This window comes from Mytilus galloprovincialis, chromosome 7, assembly GCF_965363235.1.
Source record: "Mytilus galloprovincialis chromosome 7, xbMytGall1.hap1.1, whole genome shotgun sequence".
Classification (NCBI taxonomy): domain Eukaryota; kingdom Metazoa; phylum Mollusca; class Bivalvia; order Mytilida; family Mytilidae; genus Mytilus; species Mytilus galloprovincialis.
Genome location: NC_134844.1, coordinates 96,913,034 through 96,932,850, shown reverse-complemented (window position 1 = coordinate 96,932,850; position 19,817 = coordinate 96,913,034). Strand labels below are relative to the sequence as shown.

The 19,817-nt window shown below is 33.5% G+C and overlaps 2 protein-coding genes across 2 annotated transcripts in view; both read left to right on the top strand.

The window, feature by feature from the left end:
• The first annotated feature begins 233 nt into the window (after positions 1 to 233).
• The window catches only part of LOC143084044 (uncharacterized), a 41,715-nt gene continuing 22,131 nt past the window's right edge, over positions 234 to 19,817 (top strand). The window contains exons 1-5 of the mRNA XM_076260462.1: positions 234 to 320; positions 3,491 to 3,566; positions 9,747 to 9,989; positions 10,657 to 11,145; positions 12,272 to 12,378. Of these exons, the coding sequence (XP_076116577.1) occupies positions 249 to 320; positions 3,491 to 3,566; positions 9,747 to 9,989; positions 10,657 to 11,145; positions 12,272 to 12,378 (987 nt within the window). The 5' untranslated portion in view covers positions 234 to 248. The remainder of the gene's footprint in view (positions 321 to 3,490; positions 3,567 to 9,746; positions 9,990 to 10,656; positions 11,146 to 12,271; positions 12,379 to 19,817) is intronic.
• On the top strand, positions 12,778 to 14,972 carry LOC143084096 (uncharacterized). The gene is made up of 3 exons (XM_076260503.1): positions 12,778 to 12,784; positions 13,010 to 13,252; positions 14,540 to 14,972. The coding sequence occupies exons 1-3, from the start codon at positions 12,778 to 12,780 to the stop codon at positions 14,929 to 14,931; spliced, it is 642 nt and encodes a 213-aa protein (XP_076116618.1). The 3' UTR covers positions 14,932 to 14,972.

Below are 19,817 nucleotides of genomic sequence, written 5' to 3'. Positions count from 1 at the left end.
GAGATGGCTCCGATCTCAATGATGTCTAGTTTATTCATGTTCTTAAACAGTAAAATCTCAATTATTTGTTCATGTATCGCTTATGTCACTTCATATTTGTTGTTTGTTTAGGTTGACTGGTTTTATGTCAAGTATTGTTTAGGTAAAATTAGTACAACAATTGCCTATTATTTAAAGAAGATGTATATATATTTGTATGATTGATAAAAGAGTTTTTGATTGTATTTCAGGGTAAGACTCCTTATGATATGGCAACAATAAAAAGCGATGATTCTGAAGATAAAAAAAGGAAGAAGAAAGAAGTGATGAACTTCCTGAAGGTAAATATTCTGTCATAATTAAAAAGAGATATTTACAAATAGTCACAGATTGTTAGAGACACAACGGTTACCTGTAGTTTTCAATGTCATTGTAGTATTTGTTGTCAGTTAACAATGTACCCAGTAAGTTGACAATTCCAAGCCTGTTGCCTAATATAGAATGTTGAAAGACAAATGTTTGAAATCAGTGTCTGACATCTGTGTTTTTTTGTGTCATTAGTTTCCTGTCTCCTATGTATATACATCACGTCATCTCCTTTTATGTAAACATAATATGTATCTCTGTGCGGAAAATGGGATTTAGATATGGGAAGATGTGGTGTGAGTGCCAATGAGACAACTCTCCATACAAATAACAATTTAAAAAGTAAACCATTATAGGTTAAAGTACGGCCTTCAACACGGAGCCTTAGCTCACACCGAACAACAAGCTATAAAGGGCCCCAAAATTACTAGTGTAAAACCATTCAAACGGGAAAACCAACGGTCTAATCTATATAAACAAAACGAGAAACGAGAAACACGTATATATTACATAAACAAACGACAACTACTGTACATCAGATTCCTGACTTAGGACAGGTGCAAAACAGGTTTATGCAAATATTTATTAATCATGTATGAAAACAAGCACATCTTTACAAAATGTTTAGTATGCTGTCAACCTGTGTATATATTATAAACCTTTCAGTATGTCGCAGGTTGACAAATTCACCTACATAGATAAAACCTCTATGAAATGAGTAAACTCAGTAAAATTAAATTTCCTGCACAACCTTTTTAAATTACATACAAAAACAAATAAATCACATCATCATTAAATAGGCCATGTGCAGTAAATTTTACTCATGTGTGATATGGCATAGAAGGAAAAACAATTACTGTGGCGATTAAACATGTGGTAAAGATGTCAGACCACCAATTCATTCACTCCAATTTATAATGTAAAGTTCTATATTAAATTAGTCCTTCCCTAAAAAATATGTAGTGCTCTTGATTTATTGTTTACTTGAACTAACCAAAAAATTTGCAGAAATGAAATTTTTGGTGACAGAGAAATATATTTAAAGCATTTTTAGACATAATTTACTTGTTCGTGAGTTTCCATTAAAAAAAAATGAGGATTAATGCGCTCCATACTATATTTATTTAAGATTTCCAGAAAAACCAGAGGCTATGTTTAGTATTTACCTTCGGTCGTTGGTATTTTACTATAAGACATATGCATTACACATGAATTATAATTGGCAGGTAGATATATGATACATGTACAATTCAGTATACACCTACGTTCTATAAAGTTATAATTATGTAAAAATATTATAAAGCTGTGAAAGTTGTAAAAATTGTTGTAATAGACAGGGATTTCCATTAGAGGTCTGACACCTTTAAAGCAATGACATGATATCACAAAAATCAGAAAACAACCTTACATCAGAATTTGTGCTTTTTTGCCATTAAACAATGAAAGAAATAAAAAAACAATATGAATATATATATTTTCTCCATGATGATTTTGGTTGATACCATTACTGTTTTTGAACTTGGCAATAGCTGCTTCTGAAAAAAAATGAAAATAAATAAATAAAATAAACATATTAATTATCTTAAAAAGAAGGAATATTACAAAATTTTAGTTAAATTTTATTTGTCGTCCCTTAATTTAGATATTCAGATTGATGATCCCAATCGCCGTAACAACCATGTCTGTGGTCTTTTATCCCCACCTTCTCCATAAAGACTGCTTTGTCTGATCTTCTGCATTTCCAAACATTATATGCAAATTATGGGCAAATTTTGAATTGTTCTTACAATCTTTATTGTCAGTGGCAAAAAAAGGACTTTAAAATAGATGTAAGATGTGGTATCGATTGCCAATTACACAACTCTTCACAAGAGACCAAATGACACAGAATTTAACAACGAGAGGTCACTGTACATCCTTCAAAGAAGCTATTTGACACGTTTTTATACGCCCGTTGTTTTTTAGACGGGACGTATTATGGTATACCGTTGTCTGTCCGTCCGTCTGTCCATCCGTCCGTCAATCGTCCACACTTCGGACAATAACTCAAAAATACTTTCACCATTAAACTTAAGTGAATTGTTTATATCTATTGACGTAATCTACCTTTCGTTTTTTTTTTAATTTCAGATTTTAACTTTTGGAATTATGGGGCTTTATTCATAAAAAAGGGGGATTTTCAACACTTCGGACAATAACTCAAAAAGGCTTTCACCAATGTCCATGAAACTTTGGTGAATTGTTTATATCTATTGATGTAAGCTCCCTTTCAATTTTCATAAATTTCAGATTTTAAGTTTTGGATTTATGGGGCTTTATTCATAAAAAAAGGGGGGATTTTCAACACTTCGGACAATAACTCAAAAAGGCTTTCACCAATGTCCATGAAACTTTGGTGAATTGTTCATTTTATTGATGTTAGCTCCCTTTCAATTTTTATAAATTTCAGATTTTAAGTTTTGGATTTATGGGGCTTTATTCATAAATCAAGGGGGATTTTCAACACTTCGGACAATAACTCAAAAAGGCTTTCACCAATGTCCATGAAACTTTGGTGAATTGTTTATATCTATTGATGTAAGTTTATAAATTTCAGATTTTAAGTTTTGGATTTATGGGGCTTTATTCATAAAAAAGGGGGGATTTTCAACACTTCGGACAATAACTCAAAAAGGCTTTCACCAAAGTCCATGAAACTTTAGTTAATTGTTTATATCTATTGATGTAAGCTCCCTTTCAATTTTTATAAATTTCAGATTTTACATTTCCGTGTTATGAATTTTTATGCTTAAAAAAGGGAGGATTTTCCAATTTTGGGACAATAACTAACACTTTCACAAAACTTTATGCAACTTTGAAAAATTGTTTATATCTATTGACATAAGCTCCCTTTCCATTTTCATAAATTTTAAATTTTACGTTTTCTTAAGTAATGAATTTTTATACTTAAAAAAGGGGGATTTTATGAAACTTTCGTGAATATATTAATGTAACATCCCTTTTGATTTGTATATATATTTCTAGTTCATATAAATTCATTTAAAGCATAAAAGACAAGTTAAAAGAGCAACGGGCGTATCATGCGCTAAAGCGCAGCCATTTATTACATGAGGCATGATAGTTTAATAGATGGGTCTTTTTGTAGACTGTCATGTCAAAGACACCTCCAGAAGTTACTCCTGACACCCAATCACAGGAACATGCAGCACCAGTAGTTGGAGGTAATAATCTAATATTAATTATTCAGATACTGGCTGAAATTATAATTACTTGTTTCTAATATATGGAAACCTCGATGTCTGCTTATAATGGTGGTATTATCATTCCTACTGCTTCATCACACAAGTCTATCATCTAATGTTAATTATTATGTATACTGGCTGGAATGATTTAAAGTTACTTATTTCTAATATATGGACACTGAAATGATTTATAGTTACTTGTTGTCGAGCCTGCAACTTTTGTTGCAGAAAGCTGGACATAGGGATAGTGATCCGGCGGCGGCGTCGTTAGCTAACTTCTTAAAAGCTTTATATTTTAGAAGGTGGAAGACCTGGATGCTTCATACTTTGTATATAGATGCCTCATGTTATGAAGTTTCCGTCAGTCACATGTCCAATGTCCTTGACCTCATTTTCATGGTTCAGTGACCACTTGAAAAAAAAGTTCAGATTTTTTGTAATGTTGAATTCTCTCTTATTATAAGTAATAGGATAACTATATTTGATATGTGCGTACCTTGCAAGGTCCTCATGTCTGTTAGATAGTTTTCACTTGACCTCGACCTCATTTCAAGGATCAGTGAACAAGGTTAAGTTTTGGTAGTCAAGTCCATATCTCAAATACTATAAGCAATAGGGCTAGTATATTCGGTGTATGGAAGGACTGTAAGGTGTTCATGTCCAACTGGCAGATATCATCTGACCTTGACCTCATTTTCATGGTTCAGTGGTTATAGTTGAAGTTTTGTGTTTTGGTCTGGGTTTTTTTCATACTATATGCAATAGATCTACTGTATTTGTTGTATGGAATGATTGTAAGATGAACATGTCTAGCGGGCAGATGTCATGTGACCTTGACCTCATTTTTATGGTTCAGTGGTTATAGTTAATTTTTTGTATTTTGGTCTGTTGTTTTCATACTATATGCAAAGTTTTTGTGTTTTGGTCTATTTTTCTTAAACTATAAGTAATAGGTCAACTATACATGTTGTATAGAAGCATTGTTCGCTGTACATGTCTGCCTGGCATGGTTCATCTGACCTTGACCTCATTTTCAAGGTTCATTGGTCTTTGTTTAGTTATCTTGGTTAATGTTAAGTTTATGAGACAGTTGTAATAAAGCTTCATATTTAGGACTATCAACATAATATCAATGATTAGTATAGAAGGCGAGACATTTCAGCGTATGCACTCTTGTTTCTAATGTATGGAAACCTTGATGTCTGCTTACAATGGCGGTACTACCATTCCTACTGGTTCATCACACAAGGCAATCATCTAATGTTACTTATTATGTATAATGGCTGGAATGATTTAAAGTTTCTTATTTCTAATATATGGACACTGGAATGATTTAAAGTTACTTATTTCTAATATTTGTCATTTGAACACTGGAATGAATTATAGTTACTTATTTCTAATGGAAACCTTGATATCTGCGTTTAATGTAAAAATAATAATAACTTTAGTATAAGTAAATAGAAATCTATGAAATTTAAACACAGGGCTTATGACCATAAAAGGAAGGTTGGGTTTGATTTTGGGAGTTTTGGTCCCAACAGTTTAGGAATAAGAGGCCCAAAGGGTCCAACATTGAACTTTGTTTGATTTCATAAAAAATTGAATAATTGGGGTTCTTTGATATGCCGAATCTAACTGTGTATGTAGATTCTTAATTTTTGGTCCCGTTTTCCAAATGGTCTACATATATAAGGTCCAAAGAGTCCAAAATTAAACTTAGTTTGATTTTAACAAAAATTGAATCCTTGGGGTTCTTTAATATGCTGAATCTAAAAATGTACTTAGATTTTTGATTATTGGCCCAGTTTTCAAGTTGGTCCAAATCGGGGTACAAAATTAAACTTTGTTTGATTTCATTAAACATTGAATAATTGGGGTTCTTTGATATGCCAAATCTAACTGTGTATGTAGATTTTTAATTTTTGGTCCCGTTTTCAAATTGGTCTACATTAAAGTCCAAAGGGTCCAAAATTAAATTAAGTTTGATTTAAACAAAAATTGAATTCTTGGGCTTTTTTGATATGCTGAATCTAAACATGTACTTAGATTTTTGATTATGGGCCTAGTTTTCAAGTTGGTTCAAATGAGGATCCAAATTTATTATATTAAGTATTGTGCAATAGCAAGAAATCTTCAATTGCACAGTATTGTGCAATTGCAAGAAATTTTCAATTGCACAGTATTGCGCAATAGCAAGAAATCTTCAATTGCACAGTATTGTGCAATAGCAAATATTTTCAATTGCACAGTATTGCGCAATAGCAAGAAATATCTAATTGCACAATATGTGCGATAGCAAGAAATTTTCAATTGGAGTTATCTTTCTTTGTCCAGAATAGTAGTTGAATCAATTTAAATCATTGTTTTATACAATATACAATGTATATTCACTTTTACTACCAACTGATAAATTAAAACAATCTTTACAATTCAGTGATAGCAAGCTTTATTTTACATTTTTATGCCCCACCTACAATAGTAGAGGGGCATTATGTTTTCTGGTCTGTGCTTCTTTTCGTTCGTTCGTCTGTCTGTGCGTCTGTCTGTGCGTCCGTTCACTTTAGGTTAAAGTTTTTGGTCAAGGTAGTTTTTGCTGAAGTTGAAGTCCAATCAACTTCAAACTTAGTACACATGTTCCCCATGATATGATCTTACTAATTTTAATGCCAAATTATAGTTTTGACCCTAATTTCATGGTCCACTGAACATAGAAAATGATAGTGAGAAATTGTTTTGACCCCAATTCCATGGTCCACTGAACATAGAAAATGATAGTGAGAAATTCAGGTTAAAGTTTTTGGTCAAGGTAGTTTTTGTCGAGCCTGCAACTTTTGTTGCAGAAAGCTTGACATAGGAATAGTGATCCAGCGGCTACGGCGGCGGCGGTGTTATCTCACTTCTTAAAAGCTATATATTTTAGAAGTAGGAAGACCTGGATGCTTCATATTTTGTATATAGATGCCTTATGTTACGAAGTTTCCGTCAGTCACATGTCCATTGTCCTTGACCTCGTTTTCATGGTTCAGTGACCACTTGAAAAAAAAAGTTCAGATTTTTTGTAATGTTGAATTCTCTCTTACTGTAAGTAATAGGATAACTATATTTCGTATGTGCGTACCTTGCAAGGTCCTCATGTCCGTCAGACAGTTTTCACTTGACCTCGACCTCATTTCATGGATTAGTGAACAATGTTAAGTTTTGGTGTTCAAGTCCATATCTCAGATACTATAAGCAATAGGTCTAGTATATTCGGTGGATGGAAGGACTGGAAGGTGTACATGTCAAACTGGCAGGTGTCATCTGACCTTGACCTCATTTTCATGGTTCAGTGGTTATAGATAAGTTTTTGTGTTTTGGTCTGTTTTTCTCATACTTTATGCAATAGGTTTACTATATTTGTTGTATGGAATGATTGTAAGGTTTACATGTCTAACCTGCAGATGTCATCTGACTTTGACCTCAGTTTCATGGTTCAGTGGTTATAGTTAAGTTTTTGTGTTTTAGTCTGTTTTTCTCATACTTTATGCAATAGGTTTACTATATTTGTTGTATGGAATGATTGTAAGGTGTACATGTCTAGCTGGCAGATGTCATCTGACCTTGACCTCATTTTCAAGGTTCAGTGGTCAAAGTTAAGTTTTTGAGTTTTGGTCTTTTTATCTAATACTTTATGTCATAGGTCAACTATATTTGGTGTATGGAAATATTTTATGATTTATATGTCAGTCGTGCAGGTTTTATTTGACCTTGACCTGGTTTTCATGGTTCATTGCTCAGTGTAAAGTTCTTGTGTTTTGGTCTATTTTCTTAAACTATAAGCAATAGGCTCAACTATATTTGTCATGTTTGTTGTATGGAAGCATTGTTAGCTGTACATGTCTGCCTTGCATATGGTTCAACTGACCTTGACCTCATTTTCATGATTCATGTTAAGTTTATGTGACAGTCGTAATAAAGCTTTATATTTAGGAGTATCAACATAATATCAAAGAAGGCGAGACATTTCAGTGTGTGCACTCTTGTTGATGAAGTTAAAGTTACATCAACTTGAAACTTCGTACACATGTTCCTTATGATATGATATTTCTAATTTTTATTCCAAATTAAAGTTTTTACCCAATTTCACTGTCCACTGAACATAGAAAATGATAGTGCGAGTTGGGCATCCGTGTACTATGGACACATTCTTGTAATATTTTATGATGTATTTAAATGAGTAGTTATTGTTGCAAACTCCATTAGAAATTTGAATTGAGATCAGTTTTGGAAAAAGGGAAAGGGGGATGTGAAAAAAAATGGGGGTGGGGGTTAAATTTTTCTCATTTCAGATTTCATAAATAGAAAGAAAATTTTTTCAAACATTTTTTCCAGAGGATTAATATTCAACAGCATAGTGAATTGCTCAAAGGCAAAAAATATTTTAAGTTCATTAGACCACATTCATTCTGTGTTAGAAACCTATGCTGTGACAACTATTTAATCACAAATCACAATCCAAATTTAGAGCTGAATCCAGCTTGAATGTTGTGTCCATACTTGCCCCAACTGTTCAGAGTTCAACCTCTGTGGTCCTATAAAGCTGCGTCCTGCGGAGCATCTGGTTTATTTTGTTAAAATGTATAAGTGGGTCCTTCTTTTATACCTCATTGATGTCTAAAAAATTTAAATTTAAAAGTTTAAATGAAATCAACACGTTTTAAATTTCAAGCGTCCGAAGGGCTTCTCTGGATTAAACTTGATAATTAATGACACTAAAGGCCTTAACGTTTGAAAGCCACGGATGTATAAGAACCGAAATAGTTGAAGCGCCATAGTATACATAATACTTATTGTTTAAATGTGTATTACCCCACGGGTGACTGGGGAAACGAAATATAATCACTTTGGTCTGTTTAGCTGTGCGGGATGTATCGATGTAAAGAGAGGCCACGCTCTTTGCACTTAAAGAACCCTTCCAACAACTCTTTGAGGGATCTGTAGGTCGCCTTTTGCACAGCAAAGTTTCTGTCCCTATACATCCAATGTACCTGCATTTTCCAGTTGCACTCCAATTTTTCCAGACCATCAACCCGGATGACTTCTTTTATGACCAAACCTACCTATTGTATTTATTGTTAACGTGTTCTCGTCCTGAAATAGAAAGGGAAAGTGATCGAGACGGGAAATTTTGTAAAATAAAAATATTTTTTTTGCAGAAGTGCGTCATGAGCATGTGTGTAAACAAGACTTGTGAAATAAGTTTATAATGTAGCATATATTGTATCCAAATCCTCAGATTAAAACCATGCAGGAATGATGAAGATGAAAATATGCAGAAAATAGGTCTATTTTTTTAAATACAAACATGCAGAAGTGAGATTGAAAACGACGTGTAAACCTGAGCCTAATATTAAAACCGACCAATTTATTCTGTGTATACCAGGACAAATTCAAACTCAATATTTGGTTCATAATTTTTTTTTAACAACCCATGCAAGCATTATAAAAGGTGCGGAAACCACTCTAATATAGAAAAGATGAAGTTAAAGTCTACTGTAATTTGCGGTAAATTTAATCACAAACTTATGACAGAAATATTCTTTAAAATTAGTTAGTTTATTTCCTTATCAATTTATAACACTAGATCATTTGTAATACATATGAAGATGAGTAATCACACGGTCAAAAAAACAAACTTCAATAAGGAGTAGCGTAAAAACTAGACTAAGCATGGTTGCTAAGGACTTTCTTTGCACAGGTGGATTCGTCTTTCATTTTTGAATCGTATATCAATTTTAAAAAAATCTATTGACCAACAAAATAGAATATCTTGATAATGTAAAAATATCTGCTAATTTTGATAATTTTCCCTACAATCCTTTGTATTTTTGGCACGTCATGCTGTTAATTTCTATCTAAAAAAACATCATTTTCTGGTGTAATTTTACAAGCAGAATTCATATGTGAAATTTGAAAAAAATCTGTTGTGTAGTTTAATTACGTACACTTCGCCTTCAGATAAATTTGTTAAAACAAAACGTTTTTCAAAATGAAGAAAATTTGTCTTTGACATTGTCCAGTTTCATGGACAAAAAGTGGAGAAATTATCTTCCAGTGTGTGTATGCATACATTTTTATCCTCAAACATAACGAAATTTAAATTTCAAAATTTTTTTTCAGATCCCATCGGAAAAGGGCAACAGTCTGCCATGTTAAATCGTTTATTAGGGAAGGGCAGCTATGAATCATTTGATATGAGATGCATGGTAACTGGCCAGTTTTCCGTTGGGAAGTCGACTCTTGTAAAGCTGTTAACTGGAGATTGTATACCAGATGGTCGACAGCCGACTGACGGCATTTCTCTCGTTGAAGGTCGCTGTGGCCTTGACGTTGAGACACAAGAGTGGATTCTTATAGATCCAGGTGAGAAAAGGCATAAGTAGAAATATCTGACCACATTTCAAAAAAGTGCTACTTGGTTAACCTCACTATCAGCAGACATGTTAATGATGTTATATTTGTTATACTCGTGGGATTTCGTCTGATGCTTGGTCCGTTTCTGTGTTTGTTACATTTTAGTGTTGTGTCGTTGTTCTCCTCTTATATTTAATGCGTTTCCCTCGGTTTTAGTTTGTTACCCGATTTTATTTTTTGTCCATGGATTTATGAGTTTTGAACAGCGGTATACTACTGTTGCCTTTATTTAAAGCACTGAATTAATAGTAGCACACTGTATGTTGTGCCTTCTATTCACGCACCGTATTAATTCAATATAAAATCTTATTTGTGTATGAAAATCTGAACATCAGTATTAATCTTATTAGAAGGATGTTAAGATTTTCTATTTTGAAATGGAATTTAAATGTTAAAATTATGCGATGAATTAACATTTATTTTCCATAATCAATAGTGTCATCAATCAATCAGTTAAACTATGACTCTCTTTGAAATATGTTAATATCATTATGTGAGTGTTACACCTGATACGATATGATTTTTATCTTAATTCTAATTTTCTTACATTCTTTACTTGGTTTTGACAGTCTGCAGCTGTTTTGGATTGCTCATGATGTATTAAATATAATTTCAGACTCTTATAATGCCCTGGATGTTGTGTATAATAAAGTATTAATGACCTCTCTGGAAGAAGAGGAGGAAAGTGAACAATCCGTAAAATTCAACAAAACTTCAGATACAAGCCCAACTGGTTATACCAAAGCCACACTTTCCTCTTTGCACTCAGAGCAGGCTGCAACCGCACAGTCTCTACCACCTACAAAATCCTCCAATGTGCCTCTCACGGTAAAACAGATGGAAAACAAAATGAGAACAAGAATGACAAAAGAGGAAATAAGAAGGAAAATGGAAAAGGTCCTCAAAAGTGGAAAGTATAAGATGAAAGTTGGACGTCTTATCTTCTGGGACTTTGGTGGACAATATGTTTATCTAACAACACACCAGACCTTCATGACGTTCCGTGCATTGTTTCTTGTGGTATTTGATGGGAGCAAAGATTTGCATGAACAGGTCCCTGATGTGATGTGTTTTCCAGGGCAACACATGACTCCAACTCCAGCAGGTAATAAGCATGTTTATTAACTGACCGATAATGCAAGTAGGGTATCTTTATATCTTTCTATAACAGCAAGGTGATAATTTAAAAAAAATACTGATTTCTCAAAATATCGACCCAAAGACTAAAGATCATTACGTTGGTATTTTGAAGGTGTTGCTTTGCCTGAACCAAAACCTAACACTTTCATATTAACCTGTCTTAGACAAATCATAGCATATGATATATTGTAGTTTGATCCATCAACATTTCATAAAAAAGTCAAATTTTCTTTTTATCAGTTCTTTTACGCATGTTTTAATTGAAGGAATAAAGCTTCTTTTTGATTTATATAATTTTCAAATGATATAATTCCAGAGTTATGGAACTTTGTTCACTACATGATTTAAGTATTATTGAATCTGTACTGAACAACATACATCGTTAGAAACCCACATTTTGTATCCATATTTCCAGTTATTTCATAGAATTTAAAATTTATATACAATGTTACCTTCTTAGAACTGATTAAAATTAGTCAAAATTAATATGAAATATTTAAATAAGATCAAATTCTTGAAAAAATGCTTGATATTTTAGTTTTCCGTTTTGACTTCCTAAAAAAAATCAAAATAAATCTTAGGAAATGTAGACTACTTATCAACTATATTACCTTGCTTAAATATCTGTTATCAAGACAAGGGACACAGTTAAATATAGACCCTACATGTAATATGGACAGTGTTTAACTTGCAAATGGTTTCCATACAACCTGTTAAATTTATTTCCTTATATTTTATGCATAAAAAAAGTAAGTAGGGGGATGACATTACATGTAAAAATAATTTCGGACATCCATTTTGGTAAAGTAGTGATTTGGTCGAGTTTGAACAGGTCAAATTTAATGTATACAAATAAAGCTGTCAAATTTGATTATAGAACCTTAACCTGACATTTTCTATATTTGAGGTAGAGCTATAGATTTTTTAGATATAGCAGGTGTCATTTTTTAATTTTTTCATTATTTTTTTCAATAACGGGTTAACAAGACAAAAGACAATGCAAAACTTTTGTAGGATCACAACTTTTAAAAATGCAGAATGTATATACTTTTTTATACTTCTTTTACAACCGATTTGATTTTATTTTGCAGTATTCTTGCAATATTGGGTTAATTCCATCCTGACCTATTGTAAGGTTGTATATGCAGGCATTCCTAAGATCTTGTTTGTTGCCACTCACAAGGATAAAGTATCAAGGGTAAGCGATATCTTGTTAGCTTTTTAATAGTGAGCTATTGCTATTTGTAATACTTTAATAGTGTGTACAAATTTGCCTAATAAAATATTATGCTTACATAATGATGTCATGACCATATGTATCAACTTGACCTGCATTGTTGTGAAATTACAAATTGAAAGAATAAGATCCCTATTGATTTGTAGGTAGTACACTTAAGATCTGGGGTCTGTTGTTCAACTTGTCGTTAAACTAATCATATGATTAATTTTAACGAGTCGTTAAAAGTTAATCGCATGATTAGTAAATACAATGATTAAATTGTGTTGCTCAACTTATTTTAATCATTGTATTTATTAATCACTGTATTAATTTTTAATCATATGATTAATTTTGGGTAATTAGCAAGTGCCTCCCACAATGCATTGTAAGTCAGGGCCTCTTCAACTTCCTGTTCTGCAATAATAATTATGGCTGACCAGACCATTGATAATCCCTGCCCTGCAAAGCTCCCTCGACTCAGGAAAACCAAATATTCAGTTGCTGAAGAGAACCTGATACAGGAAGAAGCAAGTAAATACCACTATACAAGAGAAGCATAGTAATGAGATTACAAATAAAAAAAAGAAAAAGATTTGGGATTGTATTGCAGTCAAAGTAAACTCCCTGGGTGTTGCCTACAGAACTGGAAATGAGATAAGGGATAAGTGGAGGAACACTGTTTCAAAAGCAAAGAAAGCTTTCACGGAGCAAAGGAGGGAAGTTTCAAAAACAGGAGAGGGTCCACCACCTAAGCCTATCCCTCCACAATTTGAGGCTGTGATCGATTTGATGAAGGACAGTTCAAGCTTCACGGGAATTGATGGAGGACTTGAAACAGACATATTTATTTCAGGTAAATAAATTGAAAGTTAAGAGCTTCCATAACTATTGAATTTTAATGATAGTTTTGTATTAACTTTCATCAAATATAAACATAAACATTTCGCCGTCTGCAAACGTTGTCTACCGGAAAACCCCTAGTCTTTTTTGATAAATGTACGACCTTCACCCCGTCTGGAATTTCTATTTATATAACGCAAGCATGGTCGCTGAAATTATACTGAATTTGACAATCAATGCATGAATACGAACTGTGCACACTTCTAATGGGACATCAAACATACTTAAGAGGGGTTTATATGTCAGGACTCCTCAGTTCCTCATATTTATTCACAGCTTTAAAACGTGCGCCTGTGTGTGTTTTCTGCTGCTGTTCTAAAATCTGGTACCCGGGAATGCTTGGACCAATCGGATTCATATCACATTGCCAACTCGTACCTTTGCTAACTCGTACCCTATTTTAACGCACACGCACTTTCATCGTTCAGTTGTATTTATTCTTTCAAATTAAAAAAAAACCAACAACATTTTAATCAGAAAATTTGTTATATGTTAACCAAACGGCCATCAGAATGAGGAAAACAAATACCGTGTAATTCAGTATTAACTATTTACCATGAAAGGCCGATTTTAGGAGTTTATATGAAACAATATAAGACATGGAGGAAAATAAATAACATTAACCAATTATATATATGTATACCGAAACTTAACTCTATTGTTATTTCTATTCTCTTTGATAAAAACCCACATGTGTATCTAAATATGTACAAACAAATTAAGCAAGATAAAATGAATATCTCAGTATCCCACTGATGGATACCGGCCGTACAAATTCAATATATTTATTCCTAATAAAAGGGCCTATAAAGAGTATATAAATCATGAAAATTACAAAGTTCAACCACACTAACAACACATCTAATCTTACATACATATCAATCGTAAATAATTAAATGTGATTTAAAACAAAAAGATAACCAGTACAAAGAGGAATAACTCTTATTTATTATATAAAATATTTCATTTTATTATATAAAAGTGTTTTTCTGTTTCAAATCATGATGTATTGTTCTATGTGTACATGTTATGCTGTCCATCAAGGGCCCTTCATTGGAATAATAAAATATTCTTATTCTTATTCTTATTCTTATTCTTATTCTTATTCTTATTCTTATTATTCTTATTCTTATTCTATCTATTTATCTTTACTTTTGTCTCTTTTTTTCCTGTCTGATCTGGAAATTTTTATTTAGGTACAATAATGTATATACTAAAATTTGTATCATTTCATTTTCAGGAACACACAATACAAGTCACAGCGATGATGACTTGTTTACAACTCCTTTAGCCAGTCCAACCACCGACACCACTGACACCGTCGCTGAAACTCCAAGCCCTAAGCCGTCAACATCAGCTGCTTCTGTTCCAACAACTTTACCCAGTAAACCAGTATCAACTAAGACTGCAGTTGTTGATTGTAACCATGTACTGCCAACATCCAGAAAACGCAAAACCAGTAGCGATGACATCCGTGAATTACAAGCCCAAGTGCTAAAAGGACAATTAGAAGAGCAAAAGCTGAACAAACAGAAGTTACATCTACAAATTGAGTTACTTAGAAAAGTTACTACTGGTCAAGACTATACCCTGTCATCATCTCAGATGGCTTTACTGACATCTTTGGTTTAGTTATTTATTTAGTTATTTATAATTATGTTTTGAGATTTCATGATTTAAAGTTCATTGTTGAAGAAATGAAATGGTGTTGTTTACTAACTAGAAGATAGCAAACTACATGTATCCACCACTCAAATTTAAATGAAGTTGATACAAATCTCCAACAATAGAAAAAAAAAAAATTGGCTGATTAAGGTCAGAACAATTCAACTTACCAAAAAATGAATACGGAAACTATATATAACCTGACGTGGAAAAAATCAAGCAGATAATGTGGCGGGGTTTAATTATTTGTAAACCCACAACCCTCTACCCAAAATTGGACAGTGATGATACAGCACAACATAAGCACAACCTGTCAAAAGTATTTTCAATGGGCTGACTCAAAAGATTAGTACACTAACAACAATTTGCCTAAACTCAAAAGATTGGTACCATCTACAAAATCATAATTAACATATAAAAAAAACCCACACAAATCACCGAATTAAGAGAGTAAGTATTCGCAGTTTATGAGATCAAGAGCTATAGTTTCAACTATTTTTAAATTATCATGTTCTCCCAGCATACATTTTTAATCATTACTTTACAACGGATTTAGTGTAAAGACAACACGAAAACCTTGATGAGTACTATAAAATGATAAACACAAAATTTAGGAAAAGAAATTTATTGCAATGTGATCTCTAATCCCTTGTCCGTCTTGTCTTCCAACATAAGCAGGTATTACAGGTTGGACATCTTCCTCCTGTTCACCGTCAACATCTGGTTCAAGTCTAAGAGTTGCAATGTTATGCAATACTGCACATGCAGTGATGATCCTACAGGCCTTTCCTGGTTTCATTCTTATCTGAAATACACATAAACTTTTTCAAATAAGTTTTAAACTCCATTGAATAAACAATTGAAAAAATAGAAACAGAAAAAGGCAGTTTTTTTTGCTCCTTTTTTAAAATCATATACAAGCTTAAAATTACTCCATTAAGACAATTTAATGTAATAAATGAATTTGTAGCAGCATATTCCATGTTATGACCCTGATATTGGATTATTTTTTTCCTTTCATTTTTGGCCTCGAATTATTGCCAGTAAACAATTGCTTAAGACATTTATATTTAAGACATTTATAATATAAATGTCAAGGAAACAACAACACATACCAGGAGTTTTAGAGCATTTGAAACCATACCATTCAATCATTTACTTGAAACACATTGTGTTAAACTAACATGACATGCATGACAACAGCTAGAGGCTACAATTGTACTGGCATAATGACTGAACAGGGGAAGAATTAAGGCGGAGGCGCAACTAGTGTGCGTCCCCCTTAAATTTGTAAATCATGGAATGTCCTCAGCTTAATAAAGAATATTTCGATGATTTTAACTCAAAATTAAATTTCTACTGGCTCTGCAGCTCGAAAACTCAAGACTGAACTCCCTATCTTTAAAATCCTGGATGTGCCCCTGACCTATATATCGGAACAATGGAACACTGACTTTTACTTGTGGTAGCGTTTTAGGTGGTCCACTAATGTTTCCCTATTACTAGTCTATTGCAGTTTTGGGGAAATCACCTATAGTATTGATCTGTAAACTTATTGAAGTAGTAAAGAGATGAATTACCTCTGACCCTAATACGTGGAACCTTTTTTTCCAAATTCCAAATACTCTTTCTACTGTAGATCTGGTAGAACAATGACTTCTGTTAAAGCGTTCCTGCATTCTGTTTGCTGGTTGCCTGTGTGGTGTTAGCAGGAAAGGTCTGCATGGATATCCGCTATCACCCAACAACAGTCCCTGTTCAATGCCTTGATAGTTATCTTCAAGATACCTTCCAACTGCTGACGTTCTAAAAACATGGGCATCATGTGCAGATCCAGGCCAGTTTGCATTCACATTCGTTATCATTCCTGTAATTAAACGCATGGTTGAAGTTTAAAATATTCCTAACGTTTGACACAATGTTCTGCTTAAAAAACGTTTGTGTTAAAGGTATTTTTATGGGGTACTGCACTGACAAGCTTTTTCATTGTCCGTTCTTGTATAGGCGACTACCAGTGGCGGATCCAGAAATTTTTAAAGTGGGGGCCCACTGACTAACCAAAGAGGGGGCCGCTCCAGTCACGCTACAATGATATCCTATATAAGCAACCATTTTTTTTCCCAAAAAGGGGGTCCCTGACCCCCTGGGCGCCCCGTTAAATCCGCCTCTGACTACTTTACAAGATCGACCATTATGGTATAAGAGGGACATCAATAAACTGGCTTAGAAATTTTCTGTTCGAATGACAGCATTGTTTACTTCTGGAAGGAGAATCTTCTGACACCTCACCAGTGTTGTCTGGAGTCTCGCAAAGTAGTGTGCTTTTATAGCTGACTATACGGTATGGGCTTTGTTCATTGTTGAAGGCCGTACGATGACCTATAGTTGTTAATGTCTGTGCAATTTTGGTCTCTTGTGTGTGGACAGTTGTCTCATTGGCAATCATACCACATCTTTTTTATATCAGCCCGCTGATTTTTCTCAATTTTATAAATGAGCTCCCAGAGTATTTGTCAGTATCAAACGTTAGACTTTTCGCAGACGTTAGTTTTGGTTCATAACTTTTCTAAAACTGTTTTAGTCCCCTACCGACGAAGTCAAATAGGGCTTTGGGTTTGCACTCTGTATGTCCGTCTGTCCATTCGTCACTCGAGCAAATAAGTTTTCCATTTTTTATTTTATGCTTAAACATGTTAAAAATATTGATTGATATTTGGTGTAATTATTTTTATCATAACAAGTTACAGGTCAAGTTCAATTTTCACGATTTTAGCATTACTCCTTGTTTATTCCGTTGTCGATTCAAAGTAATTTATTTGATAAAAACCGACTACACCATAATATCGGAAGGTCTAGTAGAAACAAGCATACAATTATTTTAACATAACTTGTCAAAAGTTCGGTGGGGTGTACCTGTGATAGCATGTTTTCTGGTAAGCAATTTATTATGAAGTGTTGGTAGGTACAGGAGTATTTGCAAAAAGTAAGCATGCGTGATATTGTTTCATAATATATATATATATTAAATATATCATAGATCGGGTGAGTTTTCAGTTATTTCGGTGGAGCGTGCTACAGTATTTTGGTAAGATTAGTGAACAACGGTCGTCAGAATTATTCCGCAATACTGCATATTATTTCTATATTGTATTGTATGCATTGTATTTGTTAGGGCGAACTTGATCTTGTTTCAAGGTAATTTAACTAGTTTTTGTCAGGGCAGTAATTTCGCTGAAGCAATTTTAATAATTCCAGTCTTAGTGCTATAGGTGGCGATCTGACATACAGCCTTGTACTGTAAGATTATTTCACGCACCTGCTAAAGGTATATTTTGTACAAGTGCATCATATAGATATATAAAGATGTGGTATGAGTGCCAAAATCCAAGTAACAACTCATCAAACTAAACCATTATTTTTCAAGGTACGGCATGTTTATTGTGTGTCTCTGGACAAATGATATCTTATATAGTTGACATGTAATAATAAGGTGGTCTAAAAGTTAAGCGCGAAACGTCGATCTGTCAGTGCCGTTTTCCACATGATTGCTTGTTTTTTTTTAAGCTGAACAGTACTGCCTATTTCTGGCTCATGTCATATCTTCTCAAAAGTATGTGTGGAGGGGGGGTGCAATTAAAAAAAAAGTAATAACTCCTGTAATTATCAACAGTTTATAGATGTATTACATGTATAATAAACCCAATATCTGACTTCACAAGAAAATAGAAGGGTCACCTCGTACTTTAGAAAAAAATGTGAACTGTTTATAAAAACGTTCAAACGTAGCTATACAATATAAAAAGAAATTGTATTTATTCCTATGAAGTAAATATTATCAGTCTAGTGATTATATCATCACGTTTAATTGCCGAATGGCATAGTGTTTAAGAGTGGGGCGAATTGATAGTTGAAAATGTGGGGACGATTTGGTCTAGCTTCCATTTGAGTTGTCGTTCTTATGAAGACTTATTCTCTGTACCTTGTCGAGCAAGGACAAGAAATAGCTGAAGGAACCAGATTTTCTATCGTCCTCGAATATGAACGCAGGAAAAAAAAACAAACGTACCTTGAGAATCACAAATAACCTGGACATTGATACTGTGAAACCCTTTCCTGTTCACATAAGCAGGTTCATCTTCGATAGGTGCTTGTATATGTACATGTGTCCCATCTATACACCCGATAACATTAGGAAACCCAGCTTTTTCATAAAAAGCACGTTTGTTTATATTTTTCTGTCTTTCTGTAGGCCATTTTATGTACTGGTCTTTCCTATCTACCAAGGCGTCGGTAACATCTCTGACTACTCGTGACACAGTAGACTTGTCATAGCCCATAGTATCTCCGACCACTTGCAGCTGGCTTCCACTCCCATAAAAACGAAGGGCAATCATGACTTGCTCTTCAACTGACAAGGCTGTTCTTTTTATCGTATTTCTCTCCAAGTCTGCTCTCAACTCATTGGCTATAAATTCAATGCTTTCTCGTCCAAACCTGTACCTTTGTCGTAGTTCCTCATCACTAAAATCTTTATTCAATGGATTAAAACCTCTGTAATGCTTTTCTCTCCTAACTCTTGGTAGAAACATATCAATGGCAGCCATTTTTTGATATCTTAATCATATGATTAAGATTTAATTCACCTCAAAGAGGTCGATTAAGTTTAACGACAGTGTAAGCATTTGTAACGACGCGTTAAAATTAACGACAAGTTGAACAACACACTAACCATATGATTAATTTTAATCGAATGATTAAGAAATTTTAACGAGTCGTTAGCACTAACGACAAGTTGAACAACAGACCCCAGATTACGGGGCCATTAAATATAGTAGAAAATATGAAGAACCACT

Coding starts and splice junctions, on each gene's coding strand:
- LOC143084096 (XM_076260503.1), top strand. Junction 13,253..14,539: donor AACAGACATATTTATTTCAG/GTAAATAAATTG, acceptor TTTCATTTTCAG/GAACACACAATACAAGTCAC.